At 39.6% G+C, this 25,526-nt stretch overlaps 3 protein-coding genes across 3 annotated transcripts; 1 reads left to right on the top strand and 2 right to left on the bottom strand.

Moving 5' to 3' along the window:
• Positions 1-12: 12 nt before the first annotated feature.
• Positions 13-6,567, bottom strand: si:dkey-284p5.3 (uncharacterized protein LOC557830 homolog). The gene is made up of 4 exons (XM_054606484.1): positions 6,211-6,567; positions 3,233-3,559; positions 745-798; positions 13-654 (listed from the first exon to the last, which is right to left on the bottom strand). Exons 1-4 carry the CDS (start codon positions 6,383-6,385, stop codon positions 641-643), a joined length of 570 nt encoding a protein of 189 aa, XP_054462459.1. The 5' UTR covers positions 6,386-6,567; the 3' UTR covers positions 13-640.
• Positions 6,568-7,638: 1,071 nt separating this feature from the next.
• Positions 7,639-10,305, top strand: rpl30 (ribosomal protein L30). Its single transcript, XM_054606154.1, has 5 exons — positions 7,639-7,697; positions 7,812-7,860; positions 8,488-8,633; positions 9,116-9,246; positions 10,204-10,305. The coding sequence occupies exons 2-5, from the start codon at positions 7,840-7,842 to the stop codon at positions 10,254-10,256; spliced, it is 351 nt and encodes a 116-aa protein (XP_054462129.1). The 5' UTR covers positions 7,639-7,697; positions 7,812-7,839; the 3' UTR covers positions 10,257-10,305.
• Positions 10,306-13,869: 3,564 nt separating this feature from the next.
• On the bottom strand, positions 13,870-24,096 carry laptm4b (lysosomal protein transmembrane 4 beta). Its single transcript, XM_054606180.1, has 7 exons — positions 23,857-24,096; positions 22,727-22,844; positions 20,833-20,906; positions 20,602-20,724; positions 20,155-20,253; positions 18,405-18,500; positions 13,870-15,949 (listed from the first exon to the last, which is right to left on the bottom strand). The coding sequence occupies exons 1-7, from the start codon at positions 23,947-23,949 to the stop codon at positions 15,875-15,877; spliced, it is 678 nt and encodes a 225-aa protein (XP_054462155.1). The 5' UTR covers positions 23,950-24,096; the 3' UTR covers positions 13,870-15,874.
• Positions 24,097-25,526: the final 1,430 nt, after the last annotated feature.

Here is a 25,526-nt window from a genome sequence, read left to right as displayed (position 1 = left end):
AAGGTGGCCTAGTTTTTTGAGATTAGTTTATTACAGATTTCAAAGCGTCTTCCAGTAAGAAATCATGACAAATCAGAAACAAACCCAAAAAGTTTTCAAGTGTACTTTTATCTCATTTGTGCTCTTATATTAATTTTGACATTCCTCCAAAGTATAAGCTCTTCATATTCATGACAAACATGGTTGTAAAATCAAAGCCAGCTACCAAACAAATAATATAGTTTAATAAATCAAATTTGGCTTTTGTTTCCTTAGAATTGTAAGTTTGTAGAAAGGTTAAATCAAGAAAATCTGAGATTATAAACTTCTATAAGATAATGAATAGAAATTTCAAAGACAGTTAAGTATTTAAGTAACCCTGAACTGATGACATCTTCTGAAAATAAACTCTAAGTGCCGTAGAACTCTGTCTTTATACAGTTTGACAGCAGAAATTTCAGCTATGCACCGTCATGAGAGGAAGAAGGCTCAGTGATGGCTGAGGAACCCTGACTGAAAGCATTTTATAACAGGGTCTGCATCTTGGCAACAAGGCGATGTCTTTCACACACAAACACCTACGCATGCTTTCACTCGCACATACAACGACAAGGTAAGACATTTCCAACAAACTCATCTGTGCAGTCGTTCATGTTGTACTTCATTCACTGGAGTCTGAAAACAAAAAGAGGGGAAACACGTTTGGGTGGCGAAGATGTTTTTATATGGACCATGTGACACTGTTGACATTGGAGCGCCACTTACCTGGTGCCGCCTCCTTGTTGGGCTCTGGATCAGCTGCTGTGGCCTCAACTTTCTCTGTAAAAGGAAGAAAGAGAAGGATTTGGACATGTGAACAACAAACATTTAAAGGTTCGGTTAACCTGTGGTGTTCACAGATAAATGAAATGCCAAACATTCAACATCTCTTTCCTTGTTACTCTGGATAATTCGCAGAACAGACTGGAATCTCAACCCCGACCACTAACAGACCCAGAGGTGGATGAGCTGCCATATTTGGTCTGTTTATGTGACACTCGATCCTATCTCTCGCTCTCAACTGGCTGTGAAACAAGGACAACAACGTGGTCCGTGGCCAGTGGAAGCCCTATATGTGTAGGCATGCTCTAGTTTCTCTTTGGACTCGGATTGCACCTTAATGAGAACACAATAACAACAAAATGTGGGCAACACACAAACAAACTGCATGCAGGCTGTCCCAACAGGCCTGTGTTCAAGCTTGAACTGAGGGTGAGTTCAGTTTGACACCAAAAGGGGGTTGAGATCAAGTGCAGACAAAGGTCAAGGAGAGTACTGACTATTTTTAAAATAAATATACAAAAGTTGATATTTAAATCAATTCATAAACTGCGGATGAGTTTTGAACCTGTTTGCACTAAAGAAGGGATGGCACCTGCAGAGGATGACTGCCTGAATAAATGCTAAAAACTTTAGAAAAAGCATCTTTGGAGGCAATGTGCAGTAATCTAAGGATGCAATGTACTGCACTTCTCCCATTGCATAAGCACACAGTGTACTGGCTTTGCTTCCTTATCCACTTTCTTCAATTGCCTGCGTGACAGTGGTAGACGCTTTGCATTAAACAAAGGAAGAACTAAAGAGTTGACCTGGCGAACTTGTCGGCTGATTGTCATTTGCATCATGAAGCAATAAGCGAACTGATGGCAGTCAATGTACTGCTGCACTGTGTCACACAGCTGCCCGCGGACTACTTCCATGTTTAGATAATCATCACGTGTGCAGAGAGATCATCACTAGTCGCTCTGAAGAGCTCTCTTGGAATTTCGAGCAGGGATCGTTATGTTGCACTCACTAATTTGTAATTTAGCATATGCCCCTATTACCAGAGCACCAGGAGAGGTAACAGGTTTAGTATTTTCTCAAGAGACTACAAATGCCCTGTGCTTTTTAAGTATCCTGACTACATTATGTATTCAGTGTAGGAGGAACAACAGAACTGTCTTAGCCAAACACAGTGTCCTTCAATGCCTTCTAATCATTTTTGTGCACTAATACCAAAAGATGTACACAAATCAGGAGCAGATCCTGCTTACTATTTAAAGTTAAATCTTTGGTCTGTAGCCTTTAACAACAGACATTAGTAGCAGATCAACAGACTGTTGAGCCGTGAGTCCACCACACCACTTTATACATCCTACAGGTGTACACTGCCATTTGGAAAGACATATTCTAAATACATTGTAGCTCAATGAAAAGTCACCTCTGTAAGTCCACACCTAAATAAAATAATATTAATATCATTCACAAAATAATTACAATAATCTGATCATAGTTAATAGTTACCCGCTCTGGTGAACTCAACCCGCACTTAAAGTGTTGATACAGTTAATTAAACACTAACTAAATAATTAAATGTGTGACTTATAAACACATTTGATTGGCCGCCTCGGTGTGTTCATTAGAAATCATATCTGTGTGTTGTTGGATACCGCCTGGTTACTGCTACTGCAGTGGGACTAAAGAGGAGGGCAGAAGGGACATTATGAACCTGGGTCACTATGCAGGAGGCGGAGCGGTGCTCAGCTTTCTGCCGGTCAACAATAATAATTGTACATTAGTCCCTAATAAGGGACACAGCAACACTTTGACTATTGTTTTCTACTGTTTGTGTAAACTTTATTCAGTTTCACAGATGAAGATCATGAGGAGAAAAAACACTTTAAATCATTGTTTGAATCCCTCAATAAGCAGTTATAGCTTTGAATTTTAAAGAGAAATTATATCTTGTAACATTTTCTCTAAAATCTTTCCCATTATAGAAAAACAAATTGATGTGTCTTACACATACAGATAAATACAGACACAGACAAGCAGCTACAACCTTATCAACGTTGTTAGTTTTTGTGAGTGTATAAAAAAAGTGTCATTTGCATCACAATTTGCATTGAAAATAAAGCTCAAAATTAAAATGAGCATTTCAAGGGCTCTGCTTACAGCTTTGAACTGGTCGTTTTGCTGAGATAAGTGGGAATGACCAAATAGGGATGATCAGAAGAATTAGAGGAAAACTGAATCCAAAGTCGAGTATGTTTGTCTGCAGCTGCAGTCTTTTGGGTGTATTGGGGAGTCCTGAAAATGTATGTAGAAATTGGGCTAAACTCTAGTTTGTGAATTAAATTCTATTAAAGGGCAAATATTTTACAATGACGGTTAAAAAAAATGAAACAATTGTCATAGACCTGTCCCAGTGATGTTTTTGACTCCAACCTACCTTGCTCAGGAGCTGCGGCTGCAGGGTCTTCAGGGCTCTCTGCTGCTGGTGCTTCTGCTGCTGGTGCTTCTGCTGGTGCTTCTGCTTCTGCAGGTGCTGCTGCTTCTGCAGGTGCTTCTGCTTCTGCTGGTGCTGCTTCATCTGCAGGTGGACTGGCTGCAGCAGGTTGAGGCTCCTCCCCTGCAGGTGGAGCTGCAGCTGTGGTGTCTGCAGATGTTGCAGCTGCAGCAGGTTCATCTTCAGGCTTTGCATCGCCGCCCCCGGGGGGTGTCTGGTCAGGAATAGTTTCGCTGTCCTCAGCTACTTTGCCATTTTCATTGGCCGCTCCTGTCAGGAACACAAGTATTTACAAGAAACCTGATCCAAACAGCCAGTGTGAAGATAATGTAAAACTAATATTTGAATATAAAACTAGTTCAAATTTACTGACTACTTTGTCCGCAGTCAATTGCATGGATTATGTACCATATTGTTTAGGTTCATATTATCATGACTGAGAAGGCAAACTCTTTAAATGTAATAAAGATGAGAAACATTATCACAGTTGCATAAAGCGCAGGACCTTTTAACACAGTGGGACGCAGTATGACACCAGGGTCAAGGGTCAAGGAAGTATTTGTTTTTTCTGGAGTGACCGATGTTAAAAATGTCCCCCTAATGATATTTTACGTCTGCTTTGGGTAAAAACTTTCCTCAGACAAATCTATTGAGCTATATGTTATATACGCCCCAGCGTCCTCGGTTCAAATCCTTTGTTGTACCTCTCCCCATTGTTTTCTGTCATCTTTCTACTAGTGTCTGTAATAAAAATGTCCCACTAAAAATATAAGTATCTGACTCCTAACATCCAAGGATTAAACTCCAGTCTCTAACAGTTGGACCATGCAAAGCTATCATCAAACAAACAAACAACAACAATGTGTACACTTGTAGAGAAACATTATCATACATGGTCAACTATTCGCCCTTAAAATGACTTGGGAAAATAATAAAACGTGTTGTGGCTCGTTAGCACAGATCACAGATCAGGAAGGAAGTAAAAAATGGAATAAATAGACCCCCGCTTACACATAATCTGAACCACAAAGGGTTACTCATTATGTGGAGAGTTGTTAATTAACATTGACAGCCTCATACTGCACAGTTCATAGCTCTATGAACAGGTTGCTATGTGTTTGATACTGTGCATGACTACCTTGTACAGCTTTTCGTCTAATGGTTTTGCATTGCAATTATTTGCATGGGTCATAGAAGTCTGGACTCTCAAAAGCAATATATGCATAAATAAGATACCTTTTTCCTTTCCATTTCGCATGATATTTGTTACAATATTTTCCTGAAAGGAGATTGCATCCTTTAAATGTTTAAATAAATGAACCTCGGGTAAATGAATGCCACCTCTCCATCTTGGGTATGATAAGTGGCATCAGGTGAAGGAAATGAGGCTCATGCAAAAAGAAGAAAACTTCCCTACACATTTACATCTGACCTCTAAGACGATGCACACCTCGCTGTTCAATGTCATTCAGCTGATAAACCTGGAGAGAAATTTGCAAGCAAAGTCAGAGGCTCTGCCATTATCAGTTGACATCAATGATGAGATACTTCATTGAGAGTTACTCTGAAACTCTCTACCAGGGAGGTCAGAGGTCAGTGTCAGCTGCAGGACAAGAGGCTAAACACACTTTAGTAGGGTCAGTGGCAGTTTCTCAGCTCAAATTATCACTCTATATAGCACAGTCATACCTACAGTATACATATTTCAGCACACTCACTTATATGAGCTTGCCTGCATGCATGTGTCTCCATGCTTATATTGCATTGGCCTGTAATATATCTTTAAGGAATTCAGAGAGAGAATCAGAGCAAGAGGGACTTGCTCAGAGGTGATCCAACTTAGTGAATATTTTACCAGTTTTTCACCTGATTCTTCTTTGAATTCTGTCAAATAATGCTTAAACTGGCGGAACTGCTAACAACGTCACTTGTAATCAGACACAACACAGATTCAGCCAATATACAAATTTGACAGCCTCTGAAAGAAAATTAAGTTTCTGTTCTCTCTTAATGCAAACACAGCATCCAGAGTTGGAGTTTTATCTTGAAATGCGTGCTAGTTTGCACACATTTGCGCCATCTCCGACCTCCCTACAACAAAGTGTCCAAAGTGGCTTCTCCATTTCCTACTGAAACCGTAGACGGTCACCAAATCTTCTTTCATGCCACTGTCTCTCTCAGGGAAGACAGAGACAGAAACCACTGTTAAATAATGACAATAAACTTTCCCATCCTGTCACCGTGGAGCTCCGGCTCTCTAAAAATACAGACATCAGATACTGTACCCACAGAGATATAATGGGGATCATTTGCATGTAGACTGCGTCCTACTTGTCAGAGCAGCATTCACCACAGTTTAATTTTATGGATGATGTAACTCTAATTGGAGATGGCAGTGAACTTCCATGATGACACCATTACAACCAACATTTTTACATGGCAATGTACAGTATCAACGGAAATAAAATAAAATACAAGTGCTTTTATTAATACTTTTAATTTCAATAATTATTTCTACACATAATTTGAGTGGTTTCATCAATCTAAATTAATATTTACACATATGTCACAGCCATTAACATCTCGAAAGTGAAGCCAGCGATATTGCTTGGTCATTTCCTTAGTGATTTAACTTTTAGAGATGGATCATTTCACACTATGCAAAAGTATATTATTGTTATTTTACATGCAAATTATGAAAACTAATAATAATAATAATTCCTTCCAATGTTTTGTTGAAAACAAAATATAATTTTGAGAGTAGTATTTAAGTTATTAATGTAATGTTCTTTGTTTGGCCACTTAAAACATGTTTGGAATGAACCTGCTACCTCGGTGCACATATAACACATGTGTGAACTTCCCACATGTCTCACAAACATATGTATTACATTGCATAAGTGTAAAGATGTGTGCGTCACCTGTTGTGCTGGCTCCGTTGCTCTCCTCGGGCTTAGCACTGGGTCGAGTCGTATCAACCGCTGAAGTTTGAGAACTGGTGGAGCATCCCATCCTGTTCCGTGCACATAGAGGAATGGTTAACTTCAGAGTTACGAGCTGAGGAGAGGTTGGAGCTGCACTGATGACGTCGTGCATATATTTCGTCCCTGTAAAGAGAGAACTCTGGACTATGGACAGATAATCCCCTGGAGGCGAACAAAAAGACACGCTGGTCGTAAAATTCCTTTAGTCCCCTGCGTAATTGCGCATCATGGCTCTTCCTCCAAAAAAGCGTTCAGGTATTTGTTTTGTGGCAACAAGTAACTTAACGCAGGTGAAGTGTGGTCTTCTGTTGTGTACTGTAACTTAGGCTGTTTCCAGGAGGCAGGGACAAAAATACATTATTCAGTCAGGGTGCAGCCGCCACCTCTTGGGGCGGGGGAAAAACAACTTTTGATGTCCCTTTGAGCAAAATCTTAAACCAGAGTTAATCTACTGGGGAGGGGAAAGTATTGAGATCCTAAATGTAGCAATACTACAATAAAAAAAATACTCAATGAGAAGTAAAGGTAAATTACTAATAAAAATCCATAACAAAACCCAAATGCACTTAAAGTATCAAAAGTAAAAGCAGCTACCCATTAGGCATCGGAAGGGCCCCTGTTAGAGTGTTTTATTGGGTTGTTCATTTTGATGCATGCTGATGTATATATACTGATAGTAAAATCTAACAAGGCAATGTATATTTTATAAGTAACCTCATATTTAGCGTGTAATATGAATACATGGATTACAGTTTAAAAAGACCACTGCCGTTATAGAAATATAATGGAAACGATCACTTAGATAGTTCTAAATATAAGATAAGATAATCCTGTATTGGTCCCGCAGCGGGGAAATTTGCATATGTTTTGGTTTAGCTTTAATCATTGTTCACGTTGCATTTTGTAAAGTTTGTTTTATTCATTTATTTTGCAACTGTTAATTGTTGTTGTTGTTGTTGTATATGTTTTAGTATGAGTTTATTTTCATGATTTTGCCTCATAAATGCTCGCTGTAGACTATTGTTCATTCTTTGTAATTACAGTACCAGTCAAAAGTTTGGACACACCTTCTCATTCAATGGTTTTTTATTTTTATTTTTTTCTACATTGTAGATTAATATTGAAGACATCCAAACTATGAAGGAACACATATGGAATTATGTGGTAAACAAACAAATGCTCAACAAACCAGAATATGTTTTATATTTTACATTCTTCAAAGTAGTTGAATGAGAAGGTGTGTCCAAACTTTTGACTGGTGCTGTATATATTTCCAAAAAACTCCATTATTGATTTAAAGTTCTCTAAGCATCTGCATTAAGCATTCTGCGCAGAACTCGTCTGCGCAGCCCCGAGAACAGATAGCCGCGCGGTGCACGCTGGGACTTCCTTTCTCTCCGAGGCCATATTGGAGTAAACTCACAGTAAGACGAGCTCTGAGTTTTCTGATTAAAAGTAACCGGGATTCGGTCAATTACACATTTTGTTACCACCCAGACATTAACGACGGTCTTCTCCTTCCCTCCTCTCGTCTGCAGGTTGGCCGGTCAGGACTAAACCGCAAAAATGGTGGCCGCAAAGAAAACGGTGAGTGTCGTCGGCCCGGCCCGCAGTGCACACGCTGCTCCAGGGCCAGGCTGCTGCTTCACGTGTTTCTGTCAGGGCCTGCTAGCTAGCATTGTAGCTCTCCGTGTGAACCGTGTTATTCAAGCTCTGCTCGTCCTAGTTTTGTTTAAAATCCATTTGGGTGTGAATAAATAAAAGCATGTATGGTGATTTATTTCTGTCCACACGTCTGGTTAGTCGACAAACTTGTAGCTGTGGTATTACAACGCCGGCCGTGCAGCCTGTGCTAGGCTGCTAACCCTCAAGGAAACATTACATTACATTACATTACATTACATTACAGTCATTTAGCAGACGCTTTTATCCAAAGCGACTTACAGGAAGTGTATTCAACATAGGTATTCAAGAGAACTACTAGTCACCAGAAGTCATAAGTGCATCTCCTTTCTTAAACAAGCAAAACATGTCGTTATGGTGTCAACAATCCCTGCTAAATTGTACTTTAACAACACATTAGATGTGCTCACCTACTTGTGTATGTTTGTTAAATGGCAAATGTATATTATGTTTAGTTTTGTGTGAACATAAGGTAAGATAAGTAGCTTGTGTGCTGTCACTAATTTGAGGTATTTGTATCTGTTTGTTCAGAAAAAGTCCATGGAGTCTATTAACTCCAGACTCCAGCTGGTTATGAAAAGTGGGAAATACGTCCTGGGCTACAAACAGTCCCAGAAGATGATTCGTCAGGGAAAAGCCAAGCTGGTTATCCTGGCCAACAACTGCCCAGCCCTCAGGTATGAGGACGATCCACACATTCATATTTGTTCTTTTAAAGCATACCATTATATTTAAAGTTAGTTGTTGGGAGCAAGTCGTATCATCTGTGTTATGTGACAGATGAGTTCCTATGGTTGAAAGAGCATGTAGCATCAACAACTTTTTTTATTAGCACACTGCATTCACAAGGTGTGCAAAAGCGGGGCTACATGTTCAAACTGACCATTGCTTGCATTGCCGTGTCAACGACTTAAAAACTAATTTATTTAATAAATTATAATTTATCTGTTAAGGCAGCAAATCTGTGTTTCACAGGTCAGTCCCCTTCAATGCCGTTGTTGTAAAAGCACAACGGGTCTATAGGCTGATTTTATTATAACTTGTCCAGTTACACACTGATTATTGGTGTTAAGAGATTCCAAGGTAGCATGACTTGTTATTTTCTTGGGCAAAGTTTCTGTATTCACTTACATGTTTCCCTTGTCTCTGTCCTGTTCAGGAAATCTGAGATTGAGTACTATGCCATGCTGGCCAAGACTGGTGTCCATCACTACAGTGGAAACAACATCGAGCTCGGCACAGCCTGCGGCAAATACTTCAGGGTGTGCACACTGGCCATCATTGACCCTGGTGAGTACCTATTTCTACAGCATGGTGCAGTTGAGTTTTCCACTTTGTCCTTGCTGCCACAAACATTAAGCTTTGTTCTAATTTAAATATGATAGAGTGAGTCATACGAGGATATTTAATAGACTGATTTGATGTTTCTGACACAAGCTTGTGCCAGGTACCGTCTGGTAACAAAGCTGGATGCAGGGATATTATCCTTAAAAACCACAAATGCGTTTTCAACCACAACACTGCATTTTAGTGATTCATGATAGAATATGCATTTCCACAACACTGCATTTCCAACACAATTGTATGCAATACATCATCTTAATATACTTGAGAGGTCAGAGGAAAATAATTTGTTTATAACGTGAGATTTATTGTTTATTTTATGCAATTGAGAAGCTTCTTATGCCATACAGATGTGTGCAATGTTTTCTTTTGTGTTTGACAAGTGCTGGGACTAGAAGCCAAATCTGTAATGTAACCAGAAATAATATCCATACATCAGAATCACTACTGGGGAGCAGCTAAACTTGATGTCAAAACATCATTTTAAAATGATCTCAATGCAGCTCAACAAATGACACTGTAAACATGGCTCTATTGACCTTAAAGTATTTTGGGTCACTTGTTAAACTGAGGTTTGATAAAACGCTTTTATAGTCACTTGGGGCCACTTGGTTTCCTCTGTGAAATTTTTGCCCAGTTAGACCTGCTCATGATTGTGGTCCAGTTCAGGACTAGTGGGTTGCTAGAAGAGAGCCTTTTTAGTGCTTAGTTAATATGCCAGTGCTTTGTGGACAGTTCATGGCTGCTCAGTTGGCTACTTTTGCCCTCATTGCTAACTTAATGTATATGTAGGACACAATACAAAATTATCTGTTATTCGATGAATATAGTTGGATGTCTTTGCGTTGTCTATGTGGCAGTTTTTATTTTGATCTGCTGACTTTTTGTTCCTTTCCTCTTCAGGTGATTCTGACATCATCAGGAGCATGCCAGACCAGCAGCAGCCACCTCAGTAGAGCTGTTTCCCAACCCCGTTGTTATAAATAAAGTCGGTGTTAACAGAAATTGCTGCCTTCATTTCATTACTGATTACAATATATATTAAACCCCCCCGTCCCCGTCCCTGTCCAGAGACTGTCAATCCTGCAGGTGTCCACCAGAGAGCATCAGTCTGACTTGACTTTCTCAGATGTGGGTATTCCAGAACATTCTCAATGTCTGTGAGGGATTTTCTCCTGTTTCTGTAGGACTGTTTACAATATGGGACTTAACAGCTGAAAACTAGGAGAAATAATTCTGGACAGCAGATTTTAGACAGATGCTCTTGAGAGACTGGTAAAACAAAACATAAACCAGGATTATCTGTTAACGATCCACCCAACCGTCTGTTTAGCAACGCTGAAAATAAATACAACTGCTAATCATTGAGAATATTTGTTTTTTAACTTTCGTAAACCGTAGGGCTGACGGGCAGCTGTATTAGCTGCAGCCTGTGGACTGTAAAAGAAAAGACACTTTCCTTTCAGAGGTATTAAAGGCTTTGGGATGTCTGTCACTCATGCTGTTGAAGTCCTCTGGCTTGAGTGTGAGAGAATATACTGACCAATAGTAAGCCAAGAACAAAATGGTCCGCTGCTTTTTTTTCATCAGCCACACAAAATTTTTTTCATGCAATTCTTGTTGGATTCATTTGTTTAGTTTCTGAGCCAAGCTGACTTTAGATAAAAGAAATGTTGCCCCATGAATCCAAATTGAATAGCCCAACTTTAGAAAATCTTGTCAATTTAAAAAAGCAGTCGTGTTGAGTTAAACTACTCAAAGATGTAGATGTTTTTCTACTGACACCCATCTTCACAGGTGTGCTTGTGACCGTCGTGAGTTTTGTTAGAACATTTTTTATAAGTTAAACTATGACCTAAGGAACCCACTAACCAAAAATACACACATGGACATTTGTTGGCGGTGAAAGAGGCTGAATGTTCACATCCTGAGTGGGATGGAAGGCTTGTTGGAGCTCGGTTCCATTACTTTAGAGACTGATTAGTAGTGCAAAGAGTGAATGAATGCGTTGCTGAAGGGCAGTTTGGTAGAATAGGTCGGATAAAGTTGAAGCGTTGCATCTGTAACTGCTGATGGACATAAAACCGAAGCTGACATGAGCCTTTTTTGGCTCCTGAGCAGTAGCTATCTGTACAGTAATATTATTAGGTAGCATACCAGTGTATATGTTTTTAAGCAGGGTGAGTACTGTTTTTTTTATTTATTTCCACATAGAATAACAGTTGACAAAACCATCTCCACCCAAGGTCAACTTAATCTATTCACCATATCAGGCTCAACTTTAAAGCCTAAATGGACAAGAAGTCCACAGAATAATGTGCACACCTACATCTCCATGACAACAGAGAAAGGCATGTTCTGATTAGGACCATGTGATTTGCTCAACCGCTGCAATCAGTAAAACATACTCCTAGTGACAGTGGTAAACATCCATACATTTGATTAGAAATACAATTCTGGATTTCGCCCCAAAATCGTCTGATTGTGATATTTTCTTATGCATCATAAGTTTTTAATTCGGTTTTTTTAGGATTCATCAAATGTAACCAGATATAAATGGTTAATATGAATGATTTGCATCCCAGCCAATGATTACTAGGAACAGCAATGCCTTAAAACCTGAATACCAACAGCAGGCAGATGGCAAACGGCATGTGCAGCCACTGAAAGGTATCACAAACTGATTCAGTGCCTCTGGCCTGAGCTTGAAACTCTGATGCATCTACCCAGAGACAGTTATAAGCCGTCCATCATCCATCCAGTGGTTTGGCCCAGTTTTTTTCCACTCACTGATTCCTTAAGCTGTTTTCTTGATTCCCAATTAAATCAAATGAAATCATCCCAGCTGATCTGTTTCACTGCCGCAGATGCCGGGCACCGAATGAGGACAGTTTCTAAAGAGGTTATAGAATAAGATTCGAATTAACAAGCGTAAACAATCTGAACTATTAATAGAACTTAAAGCTTGTGGAAAGCCATACAGCATCCTCTAGCACATAAACATTTTTTGGTCTACTGTTGGGTTTTTTATTTATATTTTTTGTACTGATCTCAAATTATATTGCAGGAGTTATGTAGAACAAAGTTATTTGAATCAAAATCTATGGCAATAACAAGGCAACAGAGTGTCAGGCCATGTTGGTCGCTAGAGTTAATTCAGTATTGATCGTTTCTCGCCATAGCAACATAAACTGAATGGTATGTGACCTCAGTGAACATTTACATGGTGCTAAGTGGTTCATATTCTCACACATAGCATTATTGATCACAATTGTCTCTCATTGTCAGAACAAAGGAAATTGCATAGAAAGTTTTATAAACTTATGAGACATATTTAGTAGTTTTATTACTGGGAACTAAGAGTGCAAAATATCTTAATTATCTGTTTATTCATATCCTCGATACTGTATGTAGTACATAGTAGTTATAAGAACACTTTAAATTACAAATGAAAGGCTCTCCAGGTCGCACAAAGTCTGCTGACAGATTTTACAAAACCACCCTTTGATTCTTGTGTCTTCTCACAAATATCTCCCCCATTTTGAATCGGTTGCCACCCTCTATCTGCATCCAACAAGCAAGAAAAGAGACAGAATGTGACCCATTTGTGTTTTTGTCCCCCCCTGCCCCGTCCCAGTGGCAGAAAGTAGGTGAGCGTGTCTGTCTGGTGGCCTGCTGTCCAACCCAAGGTTATGCCAACGTCCATTTTGAGGCATGCGGGTAATTCCTTGTTGATCTGCCAGCTTGTTTCTCTCCACTGAGGGATGCTGAATTTCTGAGGGCAGCAGGACGCGCACACGAGTGACAGTCATACTCTCCAAACTTGCATGTTTTTATGGTAATATATACTATCTTGTGGCTGGTTGTATGTGCAGATTAAGCGAGAATGTGATTAATTTAATGTCAAAATTAAAACAAAAATAACTATAGCAATATATGCTGTTTTAGAAGTAATTTCTTAATCAACCCTTGGTGCCAAATTTCACGCATGAGATGCATTGAATTTTTATGTTGTGGTTTTTCCCAAGATGCCAACACCCATATCACAAGACACACACATTTATTTGAATAAGATTAGCATTTTAGCTTTAGCCAGCTCAACATATCTCCATATAGGGCAATTCTGAAAACCCAGTTTAGCTAACACACGTTTCTGCACAAACATTTTACATGGCGGGAATAGAAAAGCACAGGTGTAAGTGATTAAATTAATGAGTAGTGAATTCCATGGATTCAGGCTCCTGTTATTGTGCATGCTGGAGTCATCGTTAGTGTTATTAGTGACACCTGTGTCAAAGTGCCTGCTGTGAAGAAAGGTCCATGGGAGATTGATTAGAGTGCCCCTTCATTTTGATTTGAAGACAAGAAGATGGACAACAACAGATTCATTATGAGAAAGAGTTACAATAATATGCCCTTTTCTCACCCCCTGGCTAATTCAAATGAAATATGAATAAATAACTGTAAGTTCATCTTAAATACATATATTTCCCCCTTCTTTTTAAGAAACAAACTGTTGAATCATTCAATGAATCCAGAAGCAGACACCGGCTGATTTTTGCTTTTTTTTTATTATTCAGAATTGAAGGCATGAGCTCATGTAGATCCAACAAGAGGATGTGTGTGAATGAAAAGCAATGGATAAACAGTCTTCAAGTGATTCAAATAAAATGAGACATCAGCCATCCACTGGTCCAGAAACTTTACAAGCCTTTTCTCTAAACCCTGCAGCTGAAATCCTCCTTCAGTCACATGAAAAAATCTGCAGCTTTTCTATCACATCACACAATGCCAATACTAATTAATGTCGGGTTTTAGATGCTTGTATCATCCAGAAGAGGGTGGATAATCATATTTAGAACCAATTAGCTACAGCATATCGTAGTTAAGATGAATACAAATAACAAACACATAAGTTTCCAGTGAGCCCACGCTGACTTTAAAGTGCAATTTAATTTTTTAGCTTTGCTGTATCTGCAAAAGCAGTGGTCATATTTGACACAGGGAAAATGACAAAAGGGCCAACAAATGTCTGGCTACATTATGAACTACAGTATTAGTATCAGTTGTTGAATGCACTGTTGCATAGTCTGAAGTGGTTAGCAAATACTATTAAGGAATTATTGGAAAGAATGGGATTAGGTTCATCTAATATAGTTTGTTCCATTATTATTTCTCATAATTGTCTGCAAAAGACAAACATCTAGCTTCATATATACTGTATATTGATCTTTGTGCTACTACGCTAAGCTAAATCAATGCTTTAGATTCCCATCCATCGTTAATTTCAAAAAAACGTCACCAGCACAGGAAATATCTCAACACGATATCACTGCATGTGCAAAGGAAAATGTTACTACATACGAAAGAAACAAGGAGTTACATTATAACGTCATACATAGCGCTCAGGCAAGCACACACACACACAAACAAACACACATAAAATGGTCTCTGCATGTACAGCAGCATGTTGTGCTGCCTTCATAGGAAAATGCCCTCAGTCCAGCTAAAGTAGCTCATCTAAAAAGATCAGATTATACACCATGATCCACGTAAAAAACACACACAATAAAGACACAGACAATGCTGTTGAAGCTGCAGCTTGACGGGAACACAAGACCAACCACTAATGTACCATAGTACGTGTATTGCCTTCTTGGATTTGAGTCTGCAGTGTGAGAAACATTTATGTTTGTGTGCTTCACATCACATTGACGCCAGTCTTTCTCAGCTTGCGAGATCTCGGAACAGACAGGAAATGGACAGGAAGGCAAACTGGAATATTGTGATTGGGATCAATGGGTGAACAAGGTTTTTTACATGGATACAAAAGGAAGACGTTGATACTGGCCGAGAACCCTTTTTTTCAAAATGATTTTCTGCAGGACAAGCCTCATCAGTACATGTATGATGTCACAAGAGGAAAGCCTTTTAACTATTCACTTCTTTTTCTCTCAGTTTTAACTGGTATACAAAAATGTCATACAAAAATACCTCGACTTTACATTCAATGAAGGAATTTGTCAATTTCTGAAAAAAGTGCTCTTGCATAACTGATCATGTATGTCGCATTCCTTCTCACTCTCTCACTTTCTCTCTTCAGGTAGTGTGTTTCTAGACAAAGACCACTAGGGAGATTCACAGTATTGGGGGGATTAACAGTTGGTGGCCAAACCCGGGGGCACGTTTCACTCAAAGAAAAGTGCAAATTAAGTTGGGACAGAGTGTTCAGGACGTGCAAGATTTGAGATGCTGCCAGGGGACAGCAGCTGCCAAGAGGGGTGGTTGGTAACGGACGTATTTGCTGCGATTCTGTCCTTTAGGAGGACAGAGGAGACGAGAGGGGAGGAAAGTACGTCACAACGACCATAGTGGTGGAGGGGAAGAGTTGATGACAATACTGGCACAGGGTCAGCCTAATCTAATTAAAGGTTGGCAGGAATCCAAGCCGGAACCAGCCTCCTAAGACTTTTGTCTAGTTCTAGCATGTTCCAGCCAGCGTTCGGGTTCTACTGTTGGAGGAGGGACACGTGGTAGGAGCTTGGGCTATGGGGTCCGGCAGCGAGGACGTCTCTCATGCCTCCATATACTGGGGAGGGGGCTCCTTCGGTGGTATGGCGATGGCCTCCTCGTACGGTGGTAGCAGAACCTGAAATAACACGGATAACCAGAAGACGTCTTTGAGTTTCAAAGCATACCTCAAATATGACTTTATCCATTATGATGATTCAGCCAATTGGGCAATTTTAAAATGCAGGCATTTACACACTCAGAATGAAGGCACTCAAATAAAAACAGTTAATGTATATCTAAAATAGGAAGTGATTTAAGGCCCTAATAGCTGTTGCAGGTTGCTTCTCCATCTTTCATTCTCTTTATTCCATCCCAACAGAGGGCATTTCTAGCTGCGAGGATAACTTCCACTCACATCCCTCGGCTTTAGAGGCCAGATTGCCTTCTCTCCATCAGAGGTTTTGCTCTGTAAATGGTGTTATAAAACCAGCACTGCTGCTAATTCAGTGAGAGAGAGAGAGCGAGAGAGTGAGAGAGAATATGCTCCGAGGGGATGGAATTGTGAAGCAGCCAGGGAGGCCCGCCGAACACATCACTGGGAGGATTTGAAATGAAGCGGACAAGCAGACAATTATGTAACATGTCCAGAAGTAGAGAGGAGGATGGACAGAGATATATAGAGAGGGGGGGGAGGAGAGAGAGATGACGACCCTTGTGCATTTTAATGGCGTTTATATAAAAGCAGATAAGCAGCTGGGTACTTGATGTTAGAGGCAATAAAAAGCCATTTAGACACACTGCTGGCTTTTCTAATAGTAAAAATAGACGGGGCACTCTTTTCATTCAACCCTGAGAGAAGGAATTCAAAACCATGTCGTGACTATTCATGAGCTGTTTAACTTGCGTTAAACGTGAGCCACTATTTGTTACTTCTCTCATTAAAATTCACACAGCTTGTGCTGTGGCCTTCGCTTTGACCTAGTTGCCTCAGTTGTTTTGTTTTTTAAATTCAAGTGTGTTATCGGTTCCTGATTTGGCCCAAAACACATTAGCTTTTTTTTTAGGAAGACAAAAAACGTCAGCAGTGTGAAGCAGGGTCACGACAACGACCAGAAGAACAAAGTGACGGACAGATGAGGTGCTATGTATTGAGACGAAAGCTGGAGACAGATTAATGTCTTATGTATCCGTGTGGAGGATTACAGACGGACAGACAAATGGAAACCATGACTATGCTAAAGCCTCTCAGAAACCCAGTGAGTCAACACTGAAGGGGACAAGTGGGATTGACGACACCCGATGCTACACAGCCAGCCAATCACACCCCAGCGTGACCTACAGCACCTACTGCGCTGCTACACACAACACCAATGTCAATACGCTGACTTCACACAACCGAAATAAACTGGTTTCACTTCACAGTTCTACTGACACCTTTTAAAATAAGTCTCTTAAAGTGATATGTGTAGCATTTAATATAAGCCAAAGACACATTTTTATTATACCACCTTAAATAGGTCTCTGCGGTTCTTACTTTCTCATTCTGGTGTCATTTCTTTTTTTAGCAATTATTAATTAATGGTTAAAGTATTACACCTAGCATCTTTACTTGTACATGTATGTAGGGACTGTGACATGACAGATATTCTATTATTTTATGGGGATTTTATAGCTGGACCTCACCAACCTGAACCTCTGGTGTTAGTTATTTGACATGTGAAGTGACTTGACTGCCACATAATACACAGGCACAGGATAAAAACTTTATTAGAATTACATTTTATATTTCTCTTCATAAACAGAATGTAAATAAAGAGACTGATGATACAGTTGAAAATGCTCAGATTTTTTTTATTTTCTTATTATTGAAACTTGAAATGAAATCGTCTGTCAGTGAAATTATTTATTTTCCACACCGAAAACAAAAAATCCTTCCTGTCTTTCTGCGTTACATGAATTAAATTAACTTCTCAAAAATGAGGTTGAGGTTAATAAGGTTGTCTGAGAATTTAAATAAAAAAATAAAATCTGTTTATTTTTCAGGTTCTAAATTCACGCTTTATAATCATACTGGCGCAAGTAATGCCTACAATCCTTACCTTGTACATTTAGAGGTATCAACTCATTGAGCTGCAATAACATACAAAAGCAAATACAGTCTATATTTTATTACAGGTCGTTAAAACCTCACAGCTGAACCTAGAATCTGATAGACTGGAATAAAGTTAATGTGCCAAGCAGGATCATTTTGGGCTATTGTTGCCCCAATGTTTGAAATTTGGAGGCATTTACAAACACAACCATTCATTTTTTTGCCCCCTTGACTGTGTTCGATGGGGCTTATACCTTTAATTTGGTATAATAATTTAATTTTGCCTTAGCCCCCGATTATCTCTGACAGAGGGGCAAAGCATAGTGATAAAAAAACCCATTTCAAAGCCTTTATCAAAATGATCTTCCCCTTATGAAAGCTTCTAGGCCCCCAGGAAAAAATCAATTCTGCACAAATGCAATTATATTATCATGTGAGTGAGGGAGTTTTCCAGTATGCCCTTGCGGTGAGGAACTAGAGGGTGGATGTGAGTACTCACCGTGGTGTCATTGGTGGTGACATAAACCAGGACTTCCGTGGTGCCCCTGCCGCTCACATATCTGTAGCAGTTCCACACACAGCCAATCAGGTAGGCCTGTCCCCAGAGAGGTAGAAAACAAAGACCACACAATGACCTTTAACAACATTGTCTCCACTTTTCATTATGACTGAGGCTGCTTGCTATGATCTCCTCTATTCATCAAGGTTAGGGATGCTGACGGCAGACATGCATCATATCACCATGCAATAGAGACTGTGATAAATGAGCTACCTTTGCAGCAAGGCGGGTCAGGGATACATGGGAATTTGATACAGTTGTACAAAAATAGGTCACTTTTCATAACAATGTTGCCTTTCTTCGTTTTCCACCGACATTTTAAGCCTAGGCAACTCACCAGGCATCTCCTGCCCTCAGTAAAGCTATGGTAGCACTGTGGTTTAGGTGCTTCTGGCTTGGCAGAAGAACAGGAGGTTCATTGTTTATGTGTACGAGTAGCCTGCTGTGTCGGTACCTATGCCAGCAGTAAGCGCAACCGACCAACCAGGAAACCAGGCTGCCTGCTAGCCAATCACTTCACCATCTGCTGAGTTGATCTCTTCACTGTGATACCAACTCTCTTACATTTTCAATCACAATGATAATGTGCTAGGCTGGCACTATCCATTGCTACAAAGTCTGACTATCTCGCCCATATAATTCCCATTTCTGTATTAATCCAACCATCTGTCCGTGTACATATCTCTATCTGTCGCATCCCTTCTCTTCTCTCTCCAGCTCTCCTTCTTCCTGCCTGTCTCTATCTGTCATTTATGCTAAGTGCAGTCAAGTGGAGGATATTGGCTTCAGCGGGAACTTCAGCAGGTGCTGCTTCGGTGCTGAGAGCTTCGGTTTTAGATCTGGCCCTCTTCCAGGGAACTGACTCAACTATCATCACCACAGTAGCCAGTATATACTGTGTGTGCAGCCTATCAATAAACATGGGATTCTATTCATTTTGCTTGGAAAATGTCAAGATTATATTTATGTTTTTAGAACACATCTATGTTTTTTCTTAAAAGTAGTTCAACTACCCCATAAATTCTCTGCCTGAGACAAGCCATTTATAACTCTTCTCTCTGTAAATCCAGAAGTGTATCTTCCAGTGGCTGCTTCCTATCATAAAACCCCGGCTCTGGCACTGGATGTCTGCCGAGAACATTTCCAATCTGAGCTTGGAGAAGAAACAACTTGATTTGATTGCACAGATGACTGGAACTTCCTGTCCCATCTCGTCCCCGAGCCCCAGAGCAAAGCTACGCCTAGAGAATCATCCATGCATTAAGGGGGAGTTAGCTTGACAGGAGTTGGTTTCCTGTTGCCCCTGACCTGCTGCTCTCTGACTGTTTGATAACAGTAAACATAATCTCATGAAGAACATTGATAATGGGATTGTTCACACTGGCGGATTCATTACACATGCCATATGGTTCATACTGCATGAGAGGTGCACAGTGTGAGACTAAATTGCTTGGATCATGTTGCAATATGATGAGTAAATCTATAAATAGGCAGATCAGGGAACAAATGTTCAGTGGGTGTCTGTAATGTGTAGACATGTGTTGCATCATCAATTCATTTTCAAAGTATACTGTTTTGTATACATCTGTTTAGACATAATTCAGATGGATGTTGTGGATTCAATTACAAAATCCCCCCAAAAGCCAAAGATAGACCGATTGGGAGAATATGCAGTGATAAAAGGACTTACCTTGAAGGAGAGGATGCAGCCAATGAAGAGGAGGACTGCAAAAACTAGGCACATGTTGTTGGTGGACATGATGTCCTCTTTGTAAGGGAATGTCCCCGGCTGGAAGGGAGGGAGGGATGTAAATCAAATGAATGACTGTCAGATGATAAACACAGATAGGAAGCTCCCTTTTACAAATCAGCACCTGACAAAACCTTCAGTCCTAAACAACCAAGAAGTATTAAATAGACTCCTAATCTACATATCTGAGACCTGTGTTATGCATGGGTGACCTTTTTTCATTGAATGCCTCTTCTTTAGCAGTGTTACAAAGCACCAATCCCTTCTAGTGAACAATTTGTTGATTTAAAATATTCAAGTCAAAACAATATAGTACTAGAAGTATTTAAGGGCAGTTGTAGTAAGTATAGTCATTAAAGGTAGCTGTGGAAGGGAAATAGTTCTCACCAGCTGCTGGAGGTAGTCCTGCACCGTGTTGGGATAAACAACCACACTTATGGCTACCAGTGTGTTAAGGGCGAAGTCAAAGATTTGGTAGCAGAAGAATGGAATGATCCAAGCAGCATGTTGCTATGTGGGAGAGATTGAGAATAGATGAAGGAAGTCAGTAACAACAAGGGCAGGTTGTTTTTTTCCAAGGTCAGATGTCTGTTTAAATCTCATCCTTAGTTTATTTACCTTGTAAGCACCATATGTTGCCATGCCACATATAAGAATCATGAGCAGGGATATCGCAGTGGCTATGCAGATATCTGTAGAAGTAAAACAAAAACAAACGGAACAATGTGAGAACAGATAATCTAGTTCACCAGTGAAAAACAGCGGTAATATATTACTTGAACCCTTGAATCCACTGACTTAATCCAAAATCGTCATGAGGACATGGCTTTGTACAAAACAAAGCACCTTAAGTAACCTCGCTATTTTTAGCACACAATCTGCCTTGGACAAAACATGATGAGCAGCGTGTGGGTGATTGTTATGCAAGATGTGCTAAATTTGACTAAATGTAACAACCCCTCTCACAATCACATTGCAGCTGTAAAAAACGGATATCAAGTTAAAACAGGATATCTTAATGTGTTCTGATTGGTGAAAGGGATCCGAATTCACTATGCAGCAGTTATCAAACTTGGTATTCAGAAACAGTAATAGCTGTCAAACTGCGTAATCAATACATCCCTGGTAGTTTTGGTCAGCATTGTTAGCATGAAAACATGACAATTTCCACGACTTCACATAATAATACAAACTCATGAAGAACTGAGGGCAACTTCTGTGTATCATCGTGACTGTTGGTGAACACTCAGCAACATTGCCTATAACAGTACTGATACTGTGTTAAGACCCAGGAAATGATGATACCCTTCCATCTTAATCCCACACACATTGGATACAAGGACAGATGTTAACACATACTATATATAAACAATACATGCATAAATAAATGCCTGCCACCCCACACTCCCAAAACACGTCATCCACACATCTGAGTCAAAATGTCAGGATTACAAGACTATGACACCAGTGTGTCTCAAGCCTTTCCCACTGTTTCACAATCTTTGACCAGTGCTGCACAAGCAACAACAGCTATCAGTCAAGATGGCCCTTTTAAATCCGATGGAGAATTAGAGCAGTCGTTTTTAATCAGAGAAGCCAGTGACGGGGTTTGTGTTGTTCCAGAGGCGACTGTGATTATGATGATGATAGCTGCCGGAGGGGAAGTACTGAAAATACACATGCACACTGATGCGTTCTGCATGGAGACGAGCCTACTCAGCTATGTCCGTGCTGAGAGCAGCACTGTGGGAAAAGAAGTGTTGGGCAGAAATGAGAGGTGATCCAAGAGCTGCATAAACACATGGGGCTATGTTGGTTTTAATGGACACTGTCTGACAGAGCTGGGCGATAAACCAAATAATAGGGGCATGACATTTGGTTTGTCTGGATATTTAGTTACAGTCATTTTTTTATATGGCTTGAATGTTCAGTCACAGTCTTATAGTCTTATTATTAGACTAGTCAAGCGGTGTAACATCAACATTAAATTAAACATATGTGTTAAATAAATTCTAATAAAGTATAGAGACAAGAATATCTGTCAGTTAACGCCGCTCCAGCAAGAGATAAATGCACTGAAGAACACAACAGTGTTGCAGTTTTAAGGGCTTTTTTTTTTTTAAAGGTCATTCAAATATTTTAGCCATCAAATTGTTCTTAGGCATTTTTGTTTCCCGTTAAACTCTGTTTGAATTAAACTGAATGTTTTATATGGTTGACAACAAGAACAATTCCATACTGAATTATTTTTTGAATACATTTAAGAAATAGTGCATTATTAACTACAGTGGGTAATTTAATTTCTTGTAAATGGAATTTTTGACAATGAGCCCTTAGAGTTGGAAAAAAAAAGTATACTTCTACAACAACAAATTTTAAATGAAGTTCTGACACTCAAAGCATATCGACTTGAACTTTTCCTGTAGAATAACAAGCATGCCTTATTGAGGACATCTAATCCGAGATGTACTGCGTCAGATATGTAACACTGAGGGGGATTAGCTGCACTCACTTGCATCGTCCATGACATCAATGTCAGTTCCCAGCTCAGTGCTGGTAAGGTGGTAGCGGTATTGAACTGGGTCATTGAGAGCCGACAACAAGATGAGTAGGACAACCGCATTGATGAGCTGTGGGAAAAGGGAGACCAATATTAATATTACATTTCATATTGGAGTTATCCTTTTTTCCATGATATGATACAGGCCAACTCCTGAATGTGGTTAGATCTATTTGACAAAAACTCCTGATGAAGCTTCATCACATGTTAATGCAACTCAACTTGTTATTATTTTTTACATTATTAAGTACTCCATTGGTTCTTTTTTTGGATTATTTATTAGAGAAAGTAGTCAATAATACCAATCAAAATGTCATAGAGCCAAAGGCCACATATTCAAATAACTTATTTTGTGCAATTAAGTCCACAATCCCCCCCAAAAAAATGATTCAACAAAAAAGGAGAAAAGCAACAAATCAGGTGATGGAAGTCACTAAAAAGATAACTAGAGTATCAAAACTGTTATTAAATACTGTTGATATGTGAAATTGATATTTGTAGAACTGGTGGACAGGTTCAGTGCATGATTAGAAGAAATAACTATATCCTGTATGTCCCAGTTGTATATCAAAACTTCTTATGGAGGCCACATGATTGTCTGCTCGTCCCGGCCTTGTTTCTGACCGACGACACATACTTGATTAGTAGTAAGGTCACAGAGAGAGAGTGGGATTTACGAAAGGTCGGGGATTTAACAGGCTTACTGAACTATGTTTAAAACTTTAGGTTATCCCCTGGTTAAAAAAAGGAAGCAATCTCTATATTTAACCTCTACAAATGTAGAAACGGTGCTTGTGTATTATGTTATATTAGATTAAAATACATCCATATAACAATATCGAACCCTTGATGGGAAATGGTGGCGGTTTATTAACTAACACTGTAGTTTGCATGTAGTACATCCAACAACAACAAAAACAATGATATCCTCAAAATGGCAAATCACAAATGAGTACCGAAAAACAAAAAACAGTAACTTCACCATCTATCTCAGCTATACAGTACAACTCAATCGATATTGATCAAATATTCAATGTTTGTGGACATTTGGTCCTGACATCAGAGGGAAACATCTCACTTACCATATACCATATTCCCAGAATAATGGTCCCTGTCCGTACATGGCAGCAGAGGCAGCAGCTCGTCGAGTACCACCGGTCCCACGGCGAAATCATTGTGTATCTACGATGTTCAAGTTATTTCATGAATAACAACACCACCACCACCAAAAAAAAAAAAAAAAGAATAATTCAAAGCTTCTATGTGATGTGATAAACGGCGTCCTTTGGTGCTAGGACCGCCTCCTCCAGCGTATGTTAGAGACGATGTTCGCCTGTTTTCAGCGAGTGGACTCCTGACGAACAGGGAGCTGTAATCTGGCTCTCTCTCTCATCCCGGAGTCACATGACCAGGGGAGGGTTTTTAGTTTTTGTTTTTTTCTCCACCACGATCCGAGGGATGGATGGATGCCAAATGATTTCAGTTCAACTCTTACATGATGCTTTCTTTCAAACCCCCTTTTACTCAAGTCTTTTCTTCAATGCTGGTGTCTTATTTTGGACTACTTCACTGATTTGATAAGAGTTCCTCAAAATGTGTGTCATCACATTAACACTCTAAATGTAATTTGTAGTTTTAGGCTGTAAGTGTGATTCTTTTTTTTTTTTTTTTTTTTCATGTATGCGTTGTATTCAATTTCAGTCAGTGTCACTAAAAGAGATTGTCATTATTTCAATAACACTGGTGTTGTGATTTGTGTCATGTTATGTTGGGAGTTGAAAGAGTTAGAATATAAAGTAATAAAATACAATAAAAACAGATAAAAGGTCTACCTCTCAGGGTCTTTAAATCCTTTAAATTCTGAAAAGTCTGAGTTAGTAAAGTCCCTTTTGGTTAAAGTTCTCACAGATCGTGTTAAGGGTTAGAAGTCGATATCACCTGACTCGAGTCACAAGCAAAACTGGCTGAGAGCCACTAGTCCAGAGTCTCTGTTTTTTTGAATCCCCTTTTAAACAACCGCAAGAAAAAAAGTTTGCACATCACAGAAAATCCCATATATTTTGGCAAATGTAGCTTTGAATGTGCCCTGAAAACATTACATGACATTTGAATGAGTGATTAAACGGATGTAAAAGCCATATTAGTTACTATGGACCTTTTAAACACAGCACTTCATCTAGCCAGAGAAAGCAGTCCTTTACCAGTCTCTGGTGCAGGGCTGAATTATGGACCTTGATCAAGTGCAATAGAGCTCAATTTTGCACCAAGCCCCCTAAGCAAGTTAATCTGGCTGTGCTCCAATGCAGCTGTTACACTTTGCATGAAGCAAGGGACATCCTCTTAAATGAGGCCTGTTGCCCAATTAGTGTCATTTTAATTTAGCTTGGTCTATTCTTGGCACCAGGTGATTCACATTGAGACCAACTGAGATGATGTCACCACACTAGCATTTTTCTTCTCTTTTTGAGGAACTCTCAACTAAATATAATGACTAAAGACCGATGTGTTTAATTGCAGTAGTCATTTCCTGTCAGTTTGTCCCTCTGTCTGTGCGAACATCCTGGATCAAGCCCTGACAGATGGGCCAGTGACAACAGCTCTAAGCTCTGGTGGGTGGACCGCATCATCGTCACATTAGGGGATTTTCCTCTCCTGCCATGACTTAATACTGACCAGACTGCCACCTCTTTAAAAGCTGGAACGCAATCTGAAGAGGACTTAACAAACTGATGGTCCATTTTTACAGCTTTAA

The sequence above is a fragment of the Anoplopoma fimbria genome, chromosome 10 (genome assembly GCF_027596085.1).
Source record: "Anoplopoma fimbria isolate UVic2021 breed Golden Eagle Sablefish chromosome 10, Afim_UVic_2022, whole genome shotgun sequence".
NCBI classification, from domain to species: Eukaryota; Metazoa; Chordata; class Actinopteri; order Perciformes; family Anoplopomatidae; genus Anoplopoma; species Anoplopoma fimbria.
The sequence above is the reverse complement of the archived record's forward strand: the minus strand, read 5'-3'. Positions and strand labels throughout refer to the sequence as shown.